At 33.7% G+C, this 18,339-nt stretch overlaps 1 protein-coding gene across 2 annotated transcripts; it reads right to left on the reverse strand.

Annotated features, from left to right (window-relative positions):
- Positions 1 to 5,801: 5,801 nt before the first annotated feature.
- LOC119068375 (UDP-glucosyltransferase 2-like) lies at positions 5,802 to 9,653 on the reverse strand. 2 transcript variants are annotated; one of them, XM_037171944.1, is made up of 7 exons: positions 9,314 to 9,653; positions 7,683 to 8,059; positions 7,511 to 7,627; positions 7,377 to 7,454; positions 6,951 to 7,161; positions 6,411 to 6,636; positions 5,802 to 6,344 (listed from the first exon to the last, which is right to left on the reverse strand). In XM_037171944.1, exons 1-7 carry the CDS (start codon positions 9,567 to 9,569, stop codon positions 6,059 to 6,061), a joined length of 1,551 nt encoding a protein of 516 aa, XP_037027839.1. In that variant the 5' UTR covers positions 9,570 to 9,653; the 3' UTR covers positions 5,802 to 6,058. The 2 variants fall into 2 exon arrangements, with proteins under 2 accessions (XP_037027839.1, XP_037027840.1); XM_037171945.1 differs by lacking the exon at positions 7,511 to 7,627.
- Positions 9,654 to 18,339: the final 8,686 nt, after the last annotated feature.

Below are 18,339 nucleotides of genomic sequence, written 5' to 3' on the forward strand. Positions count from 1 at the left end.
GTAGTGTTTGGATAGACAAATTGAGCAGGTGAAATATTATCACTTTATTTAGAAATTCACTGAGTCAAAAAATCATGCTTCATTCTCGTATCCTGCGGATATTTGTTGGTTGTTTTTGTTTTGTTTAGGATGTGAAAGATGGAAAAAAGCTAAGATTATTTTTACCCCACATTTATAAACAACATAACACAACGCGAGATTGTTTGCTAGCGTTAGTACGATGTGTGTTGTGGAAATAGGTTTAATATGTGGCAGACGTAAACAGACTAAACAATTTTACAAAGACAAAAAAAAATATAACGAACAACATGTCGAGAAAGGGGTGCTTACGTAATCCTACAGCGAGAACTTTCAGAACTTTAATATGGAAAATTACTCCTTCCGATAGTTCCAGATTAACTGTAATGTCTGTCCCTTATTCCTGAGCACACTGATAACAATACTTTATAAGTTTTGAATATTTTTTTTTGTATAGCAACAGTCAAAAACCCTTTAAGCGCAAGTTGAAACAGCAAAAACAACAAAAAAGGATTTAGTTGTGCATAATAATCAAAAGTCTGAATGGAGTACAATACTTTCAAGTATAAGTATTCCCTTTGTATCAAAAGTGTAAACTACGGCATTTGCTAATTGTCCTTCAGGTGAGACTTCCAAATCCTTGAATAATGCCGATAACTTTTGGTTTTTGTTGATTTGCATAGTATTCTCTTTATTAAAATATGTATTTGACAGAGCTTCACCCGATAGTCTTCCCAGTTCTCAAACTTAAGGATTTTAAGGGACTTTTCAGGTTTCTCCGGGTTCCCGTCTGGAATTTTGGGATTATCGAGGTGATAGTAGGTTGGTTCCTACAATTTCAGCTTCCCATTTTGTCCATCATCTTCTTAATTCTAGAAAATCAAGATTTTTATGGATTTTTCAAGTTTTTTTTTGTGTTCCTCTCTGGACTCTGGGATTGTTGTGGTGGATTTTGGTTACATCGTACACATCTGAATTGGTAAGGCAAAACTAAGGTGAAGAATAAAGAGAGCCAAATGTAACGAGTTCTTAAATTCTTTCAATTACTTATCGATGGGACGAATGATTCAAATGGGCTCCTTATTCGTAAATCGACTGATCCTATCCTATCAATAAACTAAATAACAGAAAATCTACAGATTTTCGATATAAAAAACGCTGAAGATTGAATGCTAACTACGCGTTCTCATTATGCCTTGTCAATCATTATTCATTATACCTTTAACCACTTAATTATTTATAAATGCTACACATGTTAGACATTTAACACTTTTCAAAATAATTACCAGAACACGTAAAGGTGTGAATCCACAAATTTTGCAAATTATTTCAACTTTGTGCGTACAGATGGGTTTAGAATTTCATGAATGATTACCATTTTAGTTTTCTCTAACCCTGAGTAATTTTTGCATAAATAAACATTTTCCCAAAGTAGCTAAATGACTGTGTCTCTTTGCTTCCGTACGCTTGTAGAACACATTTTTCCGAGCTGGTTTTGGGTTAAAAGTTAAATTTTCACAATTGCTATGTAAATAATTGAGTAGCTAATAGATAGTTGAGTTGTTCAAAAAATTTCCTTACACAGTGGATAACATAAAGTTGAACACAAAACTTCGTTTCGTTTGGTTCTGCTTTAACAGAGCGTAGATGAGCTCTCGGTCTCTTGCTATATGATTGAAACGACAATTGTTTAACAAAGTCAATTTGACATTTATATTTGCTCTTAGGGGATGTGCGAGGGGATGAGATAGGAAATTTTCAACTGTAAGGCAAAACTTAGTATACCGACACAACAATTGAATGCGCGTATCAGTTTGTCTAACAGATGAAACACTAGAAATGCAATGACATCGGCTCTCTAATTGGCCTGAAGTAGTTACTAAAGAACTCGGTATAACCTCTTGATTTTGCAACATTTTTAGTCTAAGGGCTGAAGTAGTTGCAAAAGTTAGTGTGAAAAATGAAGGTTGTATTACTAATTACACTAAAGATACACTGTTTTTTGGAACTACTTCAAAAGGCTAGCTCTCTTCACCTGTCGTACCATCAGTGATCGATTCTTTTTAAAATATATGCTTGAATCAATATAACGTCGAATGTTTAAAGTTTATAGAATAGAAATTTTAATTTTTTTTATATTGAAACACTTGTTGATTTTGAATGTATAGTACCCATGATTATGATAAAGTGTATGGCTTATTGAAAGTTAAAGTACAGTTTAAGATGAAGCTTTGAATATACATAGTTCGAGAGAATGAAACATATACGACTCAAAAAGCTGTTTGGCAATGTTCATGTTCCGCCATTACGATCTGCACGCGTTATCCGTCGTGACATTTTCTCGCAAAAATTGGAAGAAAAACCTGAAATATTCCACTAATTTCCACTAAATATATGGGCGATGGAAATGCCATTCAGACACGCGGCCTAGCACATAAGATCGATGCCCGTGACATCTTTTTTTGAAATGGTTGACTACGATTCACAAAATATTTTAGCTATCTGACAACAGATGGCCCGACTTTCTATTCCCTATTTTGCTTTTACCGAATGGATGAGATGACGTTTGTATCGAACTTTCGTGCCAGCGCACATCTGATCCACGCTATATTTACCTTGGAACATCCCATTCAGAGGAACCATAAATTGAATAAGTGACAAGCGCATCGTCATCGAGAGGTCTACTTTATTTAGTCCAATAAGTGCGGCATCCCTCAATCGCAACATTTTACTACTGCCAATTGTTTAGTTTAAATTATCGTCTAATGTTCGATGGAAAATCTTTTACTTCGTTAGACTTATTATTCATTAAAAATTTTCCCTAAGATAGCACTTCAAAGCCGGCTCTCCAATCAGAAAACCAAAATTCTTATTTTGTGAGTATAGGAAATTTGTTATTAATTCTTTCACTGTTGAAAAGCATTCTGGCACTGTCTATCTCATCCGGCTTTAGAGAATTTTCAAACGATATCTTAGATATTTTGTTTTCGTTATTTTATTTAAAATTTACGAGTTAAGTCAATTCTATGTTGCTCAACTAAATGAATAATAATTCCGTGACCTCAGATTATATTACTCCATCGTAGCCAGAAAATCGAAAGAAGAAGTAAATGATTACCCCCTAGTGTGTAATCACAAAAACGGAATTCTGTCAAATTCTAGATTCTCTTCTGTGTTACCGACATGATACTAAAAGCACATTGAACAATAAAGAAACAAACTAAAAACTCATAAAACCAACTATTCCCGTGCCATATGAAATGTGAAAATTTATTACCTTAACGGGAATGTTTACATTTTATTTTATGTAAACGTACATACAGTACAGAGACTCTTACACAAGATGCATTAAAAACTGTCGCACTGAAATAATCATTTATCTCTGGTGTCAAAGGTCGCTGAGGACTCGTAACGTGTTAAAATGATTTACTTTTAAAGTCATTCCACACTTGAATGTCCCGTTCGTAAAATTTCAATTTTAGCATATCTGTGGTGCTAGAAATGTCAGTAGTTTGCCATACGTTATAGCTGTAGACGATAAATTAAACTAACCCCGCTATTCTAGAGTGACTATACTGGTTATAAAGATATAGTGGGAAACTTAGGGTCGCGACATTGTGTGGAATAACCTTAGAGAAATCATACCTAGACAGGTATTTCGTACGATAAAATGTGGTTTCGACATCAGTTTGTCTAAGATTCACATTTCGTACAATTTTACGTAGAGATTTTCACTAACACATGTAGGCGTTGAAAATTTTGATAGTTGTCAGTTTTGTATTTTCCAAAACGCGTTTTGAAATTCTTGTTTCGTTCGCAATAATTACCTATTATTATACATAAAATATGGTGCAAACATGCTTCATTAAGGGATGCCAAAGTAAAGGAGTCAAGGGAAATGCCTGCTCATTTTTTTCGGGTAACAAGTAAAAGACGAAATATACAGGAAATTTGTGCGTGCAAGTAACACTAAAGTTTTGTTTTATTTCATTAAAACGTTCCCAAGACTATAGTCCCATCATATCAAATCTATTACTTTAAATCTTTCGATGCAAGCAATTTTCAGACATTTCTTTTCGGTTGTGTAATGTAAAATTGTACAACTGATTTGCTGCACAAAACAACACGGGTCAATTTCTATTATTTTCGTTGTGTTTGTTGATATCGGTGGTAACTGTATGTAAAATTGTTAAAAAAAAATTTAAAATCCTTCTACTAGGCACATTTAAATTTTAGTAGGGAAAAACTCACACTATCAAATATTACGTATTTCATGTCGGACCACAAATTTTACGTAATTCTGTTCGTAATTTCCTCTCTAGGTATGATTACTCTGAGGGAATAACTGTATTGTGTTAGCAACGGTAAAGTAGTGTAATGAGTTAATTTTCTCAGAATTAGAAGGAAACTTTTTCTTTCATCGGAAGAAGAAAAAAACGGTAAAAAAAAGTGTGAAACTGTAAAAGCGGGTCTGGTTTCGGGTCGGGTTCCTTTTAATTTTGGATAACCCACTCACTGAACTAATGAATGATACTGAACGTCCACCAATACAGCTTACCACTATTTACAGTATATATGCGACAACAGTGTGAGGGATTCTTCTGAAAAACAGAAGACCGAAATCGGATGCATTTTTTATATGTGCCCAGTAAGGTATTCGACCCCAGAAGCCAAAACCACTTTCAAAAAAATTCTTCGAAGCTTTTGTGGCTGGTAGAAAAAACATGCAATTACCTTTCTAATGACACCCCACACAACCATGCACGTTCCGTGTACCTAGAGAAATTTCTGTAAAAAAAGTGTAAGTTTTCAGTCTTTTTTCGGTTGAAAACTTCAACTGTACATATTTCAGTGTAGATGAATTTCAAACCAAATAAGACCCTATTTGCCCCGGAAGTACATGTAATTAACTTTCTAATGACACCCCACACGATCCTGTACGGCTCGTGTAACTGGAGAAATTTTTGTAAGAAAAGTGCAAGTTTTCATTTTTCGATCACCTCACACTAGTCACACAATCTTCGAAGAATTTTTTTGAAAGTGGTTTTGGCTTCTGGGGTCGAATACCTTTCTAGGTACTTAAAAAAAATTCCAATAGAAAATGCGTCCGATTTCGGTCTTCTGTTTTTCAGAAGAATCGCTCTGTTTGTTTACAAGTACATTAAAAATGTTCTACAAGCAACTACTTCAAAGCCAATTTAAAGTTGAATTCAATAAACGATGGTTAGCATAATAGAGTTTCAGTTAAATTAATTAAATTTCGTTCCAGCGAGTCTAAATGTTGAAGGATATAAATCGGTTTTCCTAGACGCTGCCCAAATGCATTGGAGATTTCCATTTTGTGTAATGCAACGGCAATGGTTTCTGCATACTAATGTAATAACAAATTCTGGCAATATATCCAATTTGATAAATGCTGGTATTATGTGTACGTTGGTTGGTAGATTCGAATTTTATGTTGTGGTGTTTCTGTTCTGCACTGCATTCAGTTTGTTTTACAGCAAAATTATTCAAATGCGAGTATAGCGCGAAGTTTTCGTTCCATTTGAAAATGTTATTTCCCATTAAAGTTTTCAACAACGATGGGCAGACTGTATCTCACGACATGAAGTAACCACTTCTTGTCAAATCAAGTTTCAAAATCATTGACGCCGATACAGCTTTGCTTGTAAACCGTTAATTCACCGTCTACATTTTGTAGACTCCACAGTTACGCATTCATCAAGAGGGATAAGTCAAACCAATTACAAATTGTTCTTTTAACATTAATTTCATTTTTATTTTATATCTTCAAAAGTGTCAGCGTTCTTTGTTGATGGGGATAAAAAAAATATTTACTCAGTACACAATTCAAGGTTGGGTGTCTGCTAAAGACACCTCTTTTCTGTCGTTATTATTTTCAAAATAAAAAAAAACTTTTCCAAAATTCATTTTACCTACAATGATTCAGCGAACGTAAATCGCTATATTTCTTATCATTCCAATGATTATGATGCCCTCCTCGTATCTTTTGCTTATTGCAACTTTCAAATGTATCTTTTTATTGCTCTTTTCTTTCCACTTTCACTCGTAGTCTAGACTTTTGCCAGAAAACTTTGTGCATCGTCCATTTCACCGCATATACATAAAGCATAATGAAACAAAATATTGCCACGAAAACATCGACATTATGGTATTGGATATAGTTCAAGTCGATACGCGGTGCACGCAAATGAGGTGCTCCTCTGTGCCGAATCACATATTCCGACCAATAAACCATGGTGTTCATTGGGGTCATCGGCTGGTCACGATAATGTTTTGACACTGATTGAGCTTTTTCCAAATATCTTTAACAAAATAATGAAATAAACATGACCGTCGGTACATTACTGGACTTCAGATCTGATAATTACTTGTCTTGTAAAATTTCATTCAAAGCCCACTCGACAGAAATTGCAGTGATATTGCTGTAATCCAGTGTCACAGCCCACCCAGTTTCCGAGGCTCGTTTAACATTTCTTATTTGGTCGATGAAGAGAGGTATTCCTAGGATAGGTACACCGTGATAAACAGCTTCAATACAATCCAACAAATCACCGTCTGATATAAATGCCTTCACATTCATATGCCCAAGAATATCTGGAAGCAGATGTTGCAGAAACTTGAGCACAAGCGAAAATATTTTTCCTACATAGATCAGAAGCTACTGCCGAATCAGTTACAGCTGAACAACTTCATTTGAAAACAATTCAAAGGCAAGCTACAGTGCATACATATGTTGATGTCATCTGTGTGCGCACATAACACGTATGACTGTAGTAAACTCTTTGCTTAGAATGTGTTTTGATTGTATATTATACAAGTAGAGTGTTTTTGTTGATCAGCTGGTGAAGTTCAGCTGTAGCTGATTCGGTACAAGCTTCTGGTTTAGTGAGTGTTATAGAAATAATCACCTGCTTGTGGAAACCAACTCTTAGCTAAAACATTTTCCGGCATTTTTACTGTAGGTTCGCTAAATTTCCAAATGAACTTTTGCTTATGCTTGGCAAAGGTGTTGATGAAAGTGTCTCGTTTATTCGTTGGAAGTTCTTTACCTTTCGAAATGGAACCGAATGAAAGGTACACAACACCATCAGTGGCTGTGTCAATGAATTGTTTGATATCCTGAAGTCAAATTGATGTCGATTAAATATTGCTACTCCCCAATTTGACTGGATTATGAGGTGTAATTTTCTGTTCCCATCGTAGATAAGAGAATTATTACAAAAGTCGCAAATGATGTTCGATCCTCTGACATTCCGATCTCCAGTCGAAATTGAATTTGAAAAAATATTTGATTTCATCGACAAGTGTCGACCGACCTTTGTAGTTTTATTTACCTGAGATAATGGACGTTCTGGTCTTTTAAACCCGTTCCATTCGACGTGGATTCCACCGATTTCAATTACATTCGGTACCTACCAACGAGAATTTAAAATTAAATGATTAATGTAAGCGGTAAGCTCATACAGACTTTGGTCGTTGGCTCGGTCAAAGAGGAATGTGAGCTCACAAATGTTATCGCAACATTATTTCTAGCGTCATCATATGATAATTTAACATTCGGAAATGCATTAATGTACACGGAACGCTGAAAGAAGAATGTAAAACTCAATTTTGTGAAATTGTTTCACAAATTCCTTTACCTGTAATGGATGGTGCAAGTATGCTAACGTAATTGATTCGTACATATGGAATATACTGTAATGTATACGATGAAACAATGAAGCTACTCTGTTCGAAAAGTTCAACTTGTATGACACTGGGAGCAGATTTGTCCATTTTGCCGTACTGTATGCTGAGAAACCAACGACTGGTGCGTTAAATATTTGACCCAATACTATCAAAGATTCGGTGCCGAAAATATCAACGATAACCAAGTCGTAGGTATGGTTAAATAAGGCTCTCACAGCTGGATCGGTTAACGTAAGATTGCATAAATCCCAACCGCCGGAAAATAACATTGAGACCATGGTATCGACCGGCGACTTCTCAAATGCGCCTAGATCCTTGGCTTTGAATTCTTAAAATAAAAAAGAAAAACGTTGAAACAGATAGTAATTTATTGCAACGAATTTGGAAAGCGAAAGACGAGAAAATGTATAAACCATAAGAGCCGAGCAAGAAAAATATTAAGATGAGATGCAAAACTTCGAAGTATATATACATCGCAGCCATAATGCATTATACACTGACTGGCTGGTTGTAATGTCAGCTTTGTATAGTAAAATTTTCGTTTTTAGTTTATACATTCATATTGCAGAGTTGTTGCAAAAACATAAAGTTTTAACATTTACTGTCGAACATTATTTTAAGCACAACAATTTTCACTCAGCTATAAACTCTAATTTATTTCATAATTTCGAAAGCTCTGCATTATTTATTCATGAAGAGAGCGGTATATATCGCAGCCATACCATAGTGCCATACCATGCCATACCACTGTGCGAGGATCGATGGTATATGGATACACAATATAAACATTATGCATAACAAATGCATAATGTGTGAGGTTTATATCGAGTGCAAATCATTTAAATGTTAATTAAAGAAATCAGTCTTGAAAGTTCATTATTATTAGATGAAATGCGCTTGCAGCGTAGAATTTTTGTCGATGTTAAACGATGTCTAGGCAGTGTGTTCAGTGAAGTATATTATGCATTGATTCAGTCAATTTTAGTGGAAACTAAAGATATGTTTTTAGAGATTATTAAACAGCTTGTGTCACCATTCTATTCAATTAGAATGATTTTAAAATCGTTGAAACCTCAAAATTTAGATATTTAGAACGAAATTTGAAAGTTTGGCTGCAGATTCCATTCTAAATACGGAATATTTCTTACGTTTAGACCGTTTAGACGGTCTGTGTAGTTTTATTTTAAAATCGGTCATGTGTTGTCCACAGCGGCTTCAAAGTTCTGTCGCCCGAGGTTGATCGCAGGTAAAAATCTGTATTACCGGCAATTTCAGGTCAGGTCTGGTAATTTTAGAAAACAAGCCCGACCTGAATCTGTTTCAATCCAACCTGCCAGGTCAGGTTTCAGGTCACTTGAATTTTTATACGAATTTGCAGGTCAACCTGTCAGGTTTCAGGTTAGGTTAGACCTAATCACTAAAATCAGATCGTATCAAAGTTGATTCAATCAGGTTCAGGTCAAAACAAGTTCGGGTATTTGCAGTTTCAGGCTATGAGCTCTTAATTGTAAGTGAATTGTCGTTTGCTATTTGTATATAAGATTGACAAACAAATTTTAGCTTTCCATTAAGTCTTGTTTACCTTCTGCCCATTGAACAGCACCAGTCACTTGAATCGATTGAACCTTAGACATGTTTTGTGGCTTGTAATCATAAGCAGAAACAATGGTGACAGTGTGTCCGACATTTGCTAGTCCTACTGTTATTGCTTCGCTTATTTTAAAATGTGAATCACTTGGCACCGGTGAGACCACCAATATATTTGATGGCGTTACGGCCGTACAAAAGCAAACTAATGCAAAGGACAATAAGTAATTCTGATAATGGGAATTGTACATTTTTTACATAGACTTTATATAGTTTGAAGGAGACTTAAAAAGACTTTGTACACAACCCGCTTGGATAATAAAAACTGACAATATCCAAACTGTCAAATCTTTATATCTGAGACAACAACATTCGTACTAATACACAAGTATCAGTAAAGGTTTTTGTTAAGTTTTCCTTTCGCCTTCTCGCTCGCCCATCGCCATGTAAATAACTAACACGCTAACACTAAATTAAGTTGAAAAGCCGTTCTTAGGCTAAACTCTTGCTATAGTCGAAATGTTATTATTATAGACTTATTTGTATTTTGTAGAATAATAAAGTTCGTTCAGTTCAGTTCAGTTCGTACTAATACAGCCGATTCCGAAAATATTTTCTTATTTCCAGTGCTGTATTTTTGGTCATCATGAGTATAAAGTAGTCATACCGAAATAACAGTTGATGCATCGCATTGGTCTATTTGACTCTATATGCTTGTGACGTGAAATGATTACAGGAAGCATTTGTACCATTGTAGTCGTCCTTTTTTTTGAATTTACGACCTCTGGTGTGTTAGATTTCAATAAAAAATAGATTTTGTCGTTGCAGTTTCACCAGCTCTGAGTTAAGTATGATTTCCACTTAACAAAACGTACTCTGTGTGAGAGCCGTTAGAGAGCAAACTGTCAAATATACAAAGGAAAAATTGAAAAAAAAATCAATTTGTACTCTCAAACGGAGAACTTTTTTGGTAAGTGGTAATCAAGTCTTATGAACATTTCGGTAGTTTTATTTGTGCGCAAAGCTTTTTATGCTTTCCACACTCAACAGGGAAAACGCAAAGAGAATCGTTGCGCTCATTCGTACGTGTGGAAGGGAAGAAATGAACGAACACTGTTATGAGATGGAATGAGTGTGGAACGAATAAACCGATGGAAACAATCGAAAACCCACGAAAAGTGAAAACGTACTTTGAGTTTAGTTTATTAGAAAATTTCCGGTCACAGTTTACACCGATGAACTTTGAAAAGGTCGCTCCAACTTGAAGGATTGACCATCTCAGTGATTATCCAGGAACTACATTTTCTCCACTTTATCCAAATTCTAAATGTATGTTGTTCTAAGAACAGTTTTAATTATGTTTTATAATGTCGTCCCGAGTAATGCCAATATGAACTCTCATGGGTCTACAAATATTTTGTCCTGATTATCATTATCTTTCGATAAAAAAAAAACATAAAATTATCATAGTTCCCAACTATAATTGGCGTCCGCGAGTAATCCTTTAAGAAGACAAGAGGTTCGATGTGTAGACTGTAATTAAAGAATGATCAACGAGATCGACGACTTGTTTACTGTTCGAGATAATATAAAGCAGACTAGACAATCCTATTATGCCAATTAACGAAAAAGTGATTGACAAATGAGAAATATAAAATGAAAACGAAAATAAATTGCCCTATAAACAACACTGTAATAAATCTGTGTTTGAAGACTGTATGGATTTTTCGTTTGTGGGTCGAAGCATACGATTTTGAGCGTCTCTTTTTTTATATACCACAACGTACCTATATATCGCAAAGAATGACACAGACAAAACAATTATGCATAACGAACACTCTGATTCGCTTTATTTCTTCATTTATCTGAAATATCATTATATAGTGTCACAAAATAATGTATAAAAGGTAGTACCGTCGACGGTGTACACACCAATACACCGTCGATTAATTTTACAGTGTGGAAAGGGAATAATGCTCTCTCCGCGTATAGAGATACATCAGGCAGGCAGCGACAACGTTAACACAGATAACAAAGTGCTGTATGAAGATAATTTTTGTTTGCATACATCGTTGAATAAGTCTTCTATGGAAATGTGTAAATCCCGACGTCAGCAATTACACAACCATTTGAATTTTTCAAGCGAATTAAATCGTTCGTGAATTTTCTTTCCCTTAATTTTTAATGACAAATATTAAACTTTACTCCATTTTACTTGTCTTCATAGCATAAGAAATTTGCTGGAACGTTGGTAGAATATATATATATAAAATGTGAAATGACATGCCTTCATTAGAAGGACGTTTATTTTTCTACAATAAATATTAAGTGTCTCTGATGCCATTAATACCGAAAGCATAAAATGAAACAAGATAAAGCCTAAAGTAAATATTTTCATTTTCATTTAATGAGTTGCAGCTTATATAGTGAGGAATGATCGAAACTAATTGATTGAAGAAATTTTGTCAATTGGTTTGGTGTTTTTTTGGCTTGTTAAAACTTATTTACTTTCGGTCCGAACTTCATTATTTATTGATTGATTGACTTGACGGCAAATTAAAATGTTTTCCCTAACATTAATAATTAACATTTAACACAAGCGATAGAGCACAATCAAGCACTAACAAGTTCTAACATTAATTAGATGGGAAATTCGTTGGGAAACATTTCCAGCTAACTTTTTCTCTACCTAAAGTATTCATCGTACAGCTATAGTAATTATAATTCATTTGATGTTAGCTTAACGCTGTTTTTAATAAAAATTTCTACACGTGTTTATGATTATGACCAACCTTACCTACAAATTTAATTTATTTAGAGTATACAAAAGACAGGCCCATACCTAGACCTATATATGAGCTGAGGTTATTGTATTCACATCAATAAATATTTTATATGTGAAATTATAAAAAAAATACAGCCTCAAGTGGCCCATAGCTGATTCTGATCAAAGTCATCTTATTCGGCACCGGTAGGTAAAGTGCACCTTTTCTCCCTATTCGTTAGAGGAGTTTGCTATATTTCTCGCTAACAGTTAACATACAGTAGCTGCTTCGAAGTTTTCATTTTACCAATTCGACAGTCCATTTTTTGTCCGCGACTCTGTCCACAAATCAACTACATTTGAAAACAAAAAATTTTGGAGTTGAGGTGCGTAATCTAATGTTGACGTCGCACTCCTTTTTTAATGGTGTATAGTCCTGAGGTAAATTTTAATGTTTCAGATTTTTCACGTCAGTTCACGGTTCAGGTTAGTAAACATTAACATCTCTGAAGAAAAAAAAAACCCTAAAATATGATTAACTTACTCAATTTCAACTTTATCTTCTTTGGGATATTCTTCAACGAAGAAAAAAAAATGAGAAGATTATATTCTCTCTAGAAACTTTACATTACAACTCATCTCAATTTATAATGCTTTAAGTTTTTCGCTTTAGCAAAAAAGAAAGCAAAATAAAGACGAAAAAAATCATCGAGAAAAGGATTTATTTATAAAGGGATTATTAAGGATTATATATTAAATATTTTTAACCTTTTTGGTATTGCATGCAACAACAAATTTAACTTATTTAAACCCCATAACTTAGTCGATTTAAAATCTCGATCAATTTCCATAAATAAATATTAGATAGATTCTCCTTTCACCTTTCTTTCCTATATTGTCGGTCGAATTGCTTGTATAGTGTTCGGAGAATACCATCATCAGTCTTGTAGGTTTTTCGTTAGACATAAGCAGCATAAGTATGGTTAGAGGTGTAAACATTTTTGTAGCTTTTATTAAGAAATTAAGGATTTTTTCGCTTAAATTGAATTTAAATTTTATTATAACAAATTTCTATGTAAAAATTTAAATTTCAACATTCGACTATAAAAATAGCTAAATATTAATATAGGGGAAAATATGTAAAGCAAATGGTGGAACCGGTTTTATTTCCATTCTTTCGATCAAACAAGAAGGTAAATAGTACCACTAAATTTGATCAAATCACTAGATTTATCTAAAATTTCATCATATCGTCGGTAATTTAGAACTAAAAATCCCCCAAAAGGTTAAAATTGTCTTAAGTTTACGAATTTTTGGAATTTTAAGAAATTTTTAGGAATTTTTAAGAAGAATAATGAAATTTAAGATTCAATTCATAAAAATTCTTGAAATTTTTAATGTTCCTATAAATTCTTAAGTTTAAAAATTTTTTGGGATTTTTTTAGGTTTGATTCCTAAATTCCGAAAATTGTTGTATCAGAACTGACAGTAATCATTCATTATTTAAATGATGTTTCACAGCACTTTGTGAATATGTAACAGTTATACAATTTAGACACTCAGTCTCTTAATAATTATTTTATTAAAAATATTACCTCCGAGGGGTTTCCAGTTGTCCATAATTTTTGGTAAAAACGTGTATCACTCCTCTAAATATTTAAAAAACTGTAACGTAGTGAACAGATCAGATTACCCAACTGAGGTTATTTGCGGTAATTATTAGTTTCAGCTACGGTTCACGGTGTCGCTGTTTTCCAATTTTCTGTCCGACCGAATGCAATGTACAATGGAAATCAATTAAATCACAAAAACCATTGAATGTGTCATTAGGTACGATGAAATGGATCTATTTCCCATTTAAACTGAAAACATTTGAGTGGGAGCTTTCACTTCATTTACAAATATTTTTTACTAAAATTTATGGAAATTACATTTCATCAATACGATGCACATGATGATTCTATTGGCAGTGATATGTTTAATAAACGTGATATTGATACTACAGCTAAATTTATTCGCACTCAAACTCATGTGTAATGTCGACTTTGACATAGCGATAAATTAATAATTAACTAATTATGCATCATAAACACTCGTGAATATCAAGCGAGTTCATTGAATACAACGAAGCTGTAATAAGTGGGAAATAAGTTCATTACATTTTAATAATTCAATTACACACATATGCAAATTTGGAATATATCTGTAATAGACAGTTTGTGCAAATGACGTATAATTTATAAGTTAGAATTTATAAGTAACTTTCCAGGGTTTATTGTTTGTTGTATGAAGATGTGACTTATAAATTCCAACTTATAAGCTGACTTATAACTTTTACGTCATTTGCGCAAACTGTCTAATGACCCTTAACTTTGACTATTTTGATTAAAAGGGTAGTTATCTATCCAACCAATAAGGAAAGATGAAAAGTGCCACAAGTAGTTAAGAAGAATCATTTGTGTAAATGGTGTTTCAATTTATTTTTTATTTTTTTAAAAGTATTTTCGCGTTTGCCTATTGTAGTTTTCAATATCGCTTCGCTCTGGCCGCAAACTCTCGCTCTTGGTGAAATTTCCTATTTTCTCCCCTTGGTTAACAAATAACTATTACAATAGGCAAAATACATCAATTATTTGACAACAAATACTTCAAGTTCGCCATTACTTAGTTATATCTATCATGTAGTGATGAAAAAAGTATTCAAATCCCAGTAAATTCCAGTAAATCATTTTACGAAGCGGAGGTTCGCAACACACCGTGTGATGAAATAATTCAATTATGGAAAGTGCAAATTATGCAAATTTTTTCATAGTACAGCAATTTCATCCTAGTAGTGCAATAAACCTATATGAAAATCTTTTATTGCACGTACTGAATTGCTAAAATTGTTTCCTTTCACTATTTCAAGTGAACCTTTCGTTAAAGGCAACAAATTTAGAATTTCGCCAAAACGCTTAATTAGAGTTTGTTCATTTTAAGAAAACACAATTTTAGATTTATCAGAGTTTTTAAGTGATTAATTAAGTGATTCTCAATTTATGATTTTTTGGCGCAAAATTTTAATTCGCTAAGTGATTTTCAAACTGTTTGCTAAAATATCATAAACTGGAAACACTTTATTGACTGGTACCATCGATGACTTTTAAAACTTTAAAAAATCTCAAGTTTATTCAGACCTAAAACCACCGTATCACCCTAAATTGCGAAAAAATGAAAATGATTATTTTGTCGAATTTTGAATTCGTGCCTTAATAACACGGCACAGCTTCGACAAATGGAATAATAGTCTTTTCTTGCAAGTTTTTGTCCTGCGAGTTTTTGCCTTGCAAGTCTTGTTGGGTACTTATACGTTGAACTTTTTGCTATTTGTTGAAAATTGTCTCATTTATAATTTAACTATAACGTTCTCTGGGTTGTTGAGGTTTCGTATTCGTGGAAAGAAGTCTCCTGTTTGATAACTTAAAAGCAAAACAAAATGTTATTATTTTTAAAAGTCAAAGATTTTTCTTTTCATATTAGATATACAACTGATAGAAACTTACATCAAACAAGCTGATTCTCTAATAGTGATGTTGCTGTTGAGCTGATGCTCTTGTTTTTCTAAAAAAATAATAATAACATAGACGAGGTAATATAGTTTGACGCTTTCACGCTTTTATATAGTTGTGGTGATCACAGTTTGCCACTGAATTGTCAAGCATCAAGTAGCCTGTGGTAGCCTATATATACCGTGTAAATTGCGACAATAAAGCATTCACTATCCGGCTTCGGTCGAGACAACATCTCTACGTCTTTCTCTTATAGATTAAATAGTAGATAGTTGACTGTAATCCCATATCCTGTATGGTCGAGATTAGCTCCCATATAGTGGTACACTTTCGGCTATGTTTACTGATGGACATGCTGGAGGAGTGAGACGTGTTAGACAATAATCGATAGATCGATTTGTTTATCTTAAACCTATCAGCTCCGTTTAGTTATTTTATGAGATTATCCTTAAATGATGTTCAATGTTTTCTGGATTTTTATATCCGAAAAAAACCCTTCCCCTCCTTGCCGACCATTTTTTAATACAAATTACATGGCCACTTTCGCCAGAACACTGCCTCACTTACGATAGACATCATCTTATTGAGCTTTGTAAATCAACGAATTAAAAGTTTAAATTAACAGGGATTCCACGCACTCACTTTTCTCACTTTTTCCAACTATTTTCAGACCCCTTACTCACTTTTTTTTTAATCAATTAAAATAGATTAGAAAATGTTAGAATTGTAAAGTTTCGCCTGCGGCGCTGGAAAATTTCCTTTCTTTACTTCCATAAAAATTCTATTACCTTGCAAAAGGCATTATACCAGAGTAAACTCTAGAGCACATAAAAACGTCGTGCTGTCGCTCCGCATCTACTTCTTATGTTTTTGCACTTTTCTGAGATGAATCTACGTATCTCCGCTGCGTATTTGCATTTATGCATCAATAGCTATATTTTTTAACCTTTGCATCTGATATTACGAGTTCACACACAAAAAAAAGATTTTATAAAAATCATAAGCTCTAAAAATTGTTAGTATATTGCAATTCCTTTTGGAATCCTTATGAATAAGGATGGAAATCGTTAATTGAAAGAGTTAACTGATAGTGCACCTTCTTTTCGCTTTTTGTTTAGAAGGATTGCGCAAATGATTGAATTAACGTATAAGGTGGAAGGTTTACGTTATAACCAAGACACTTTCAAGTTATAAGTCAGGCTTTTATAAGTAAATTTTCAAAACATCCAAAAACTTCAACCTCAACATTTTTGAAATATTATAAACAGATTTAAAATTTGCTACTGACTTATAAGTGTCTAAAATAAAACAAATAACTTCCACCTGAGTCACTTGCGTAATATTTCTATTTCACTTGAAGAACCTTAGGGTTCACTATATTGTAGTCAGTATTTTGTGGATGGATGTTAAATTGACATAAAAATTACAGGAACAAAACTACCCTTGAAGTATGATCCTAAAAAAGTTCCTAACATTCATCCTGCATTAAATTTTCTTAGCGAAAATTCCGTCGACCTAACCTCTCGTGTTGTACATAATTCTTCTACCAATTTCAGATTGGAATTTTTACCTTCTACGTATTTTTGAGCCAGTTGTAATGTTTTGCCACTTTCTGCAAGCAAAGTCTTGAAGTAATGAACGAAGTAACGCTTCAGGTTTTTGTAAATGCTGATTCGTCGGCATTCGATTCGGACGTATTCCTGTCTCCCAGAGAAATGATAAGTTGGTACGCCTGTGGCGAGATTGAATGCGCATGAGGATGACAGCTGGGCGCTATGGGAGAGACAGGCCTTAAAATTGTATGAAATTCTCTCCCATACAATTCAGCTGTCATCCTCATGCGCATTCCATCTCGCCACAGGCGTACCAACTTATCATTTCTCTGCTGTCTCATGTCTATGAAATTCATTGGTTGCAGTATATTCTTTTCATTTAATTTTTTTTGCTATATCGCTAAAAACCATCCGGTTTGGTGAAATTAAAGTTATCTACGATTCTCATGACCTAACTTCATGCAGGGGAAACATAGACATGGTAAAACCCTTGACTTCACGTAGAATAGGGTACAAAAGTTCCTAAAAACTCACTTTTTTACCAACTTTTTCATCAGAAAATCAACTATTTCTAGCAACTATTTTCGTTATTTTTACTCACTTTTCCACTTTTTTGTATTTGTGCAACATCGGCTATTGGCTGAGCCTGATATTTTCAGGCTAAACTGACCCGATAGTAAGCTGTCAGCCATCATCCATCTAAACGTTGTAGAAATTACATGAAAACCCTGTGCTTTAAAACAACCAAATATTCGTCGATATGATCCACCGAATAATCACACATGTTGAGTTTTATGGCCCGTTGCATCGCGATAAAATCCAAATTTTGTTTCTGTAATAAAGAAAAACCGAATTAACATTAATCCTTGACGATGTGTGTTGAGTGCTAAAAATATGAAACATTTTCTCTGTCTGAAACCAATTTCGTAACATGACAATGTGTTCGCTTTTCGATAGGATAGCTTGTAGCAAAATTAAAGAAACCCTCCAACAAATATAAGAAGGAGGATTATTAACGTTTACGGGACTCTCTCGCTCTTCTCTTTGAAAATGTAATTTACTGGAAAATTTTCAGTTAAAAATGTTCCCTCTAAATCCACTTTTTTTATGCATATTAATTTTAATTTGGCCAGGTAATTAAATTAATTTATTCGGT

Source organism: Bradysia coprophila, assembly GCF_014529535.1.
Source record: "Bradysia coprophila strain Holo2 chromosome X unlocalized genomic scaffold, BU_Bcop_v1 contig_173, whole genome shotgun sequence".
NCBI lineage: Eukaryota > Metazoa > Arthropoda > Insecta > Diptera > Sciaridae > Bradysia > Bradysia coprophila.

Coding starts and splice junctions, on each gene's coding strand:
- LOC119068375 (XM_037171944.1), bottom strand. CDS start 9,569: ATGTACAATTCCCATTATCAGAATTACTTATTGTCCTTTGCATTAGTT. Junction 8,060..9,313: donor TGCTGTTCAATGGGCAGAAG/GTAAACAAGACT, acceptor TTTTATTTTAAG/AATTCAAAGCCAAGGATCTA. Junction 7,162..7,376: donor CAGAACGTCCATTATCTCAG/GTAAATAAAACT, acceptor ATTTGACTTCAG/GATATCAAACAATTCATTGA.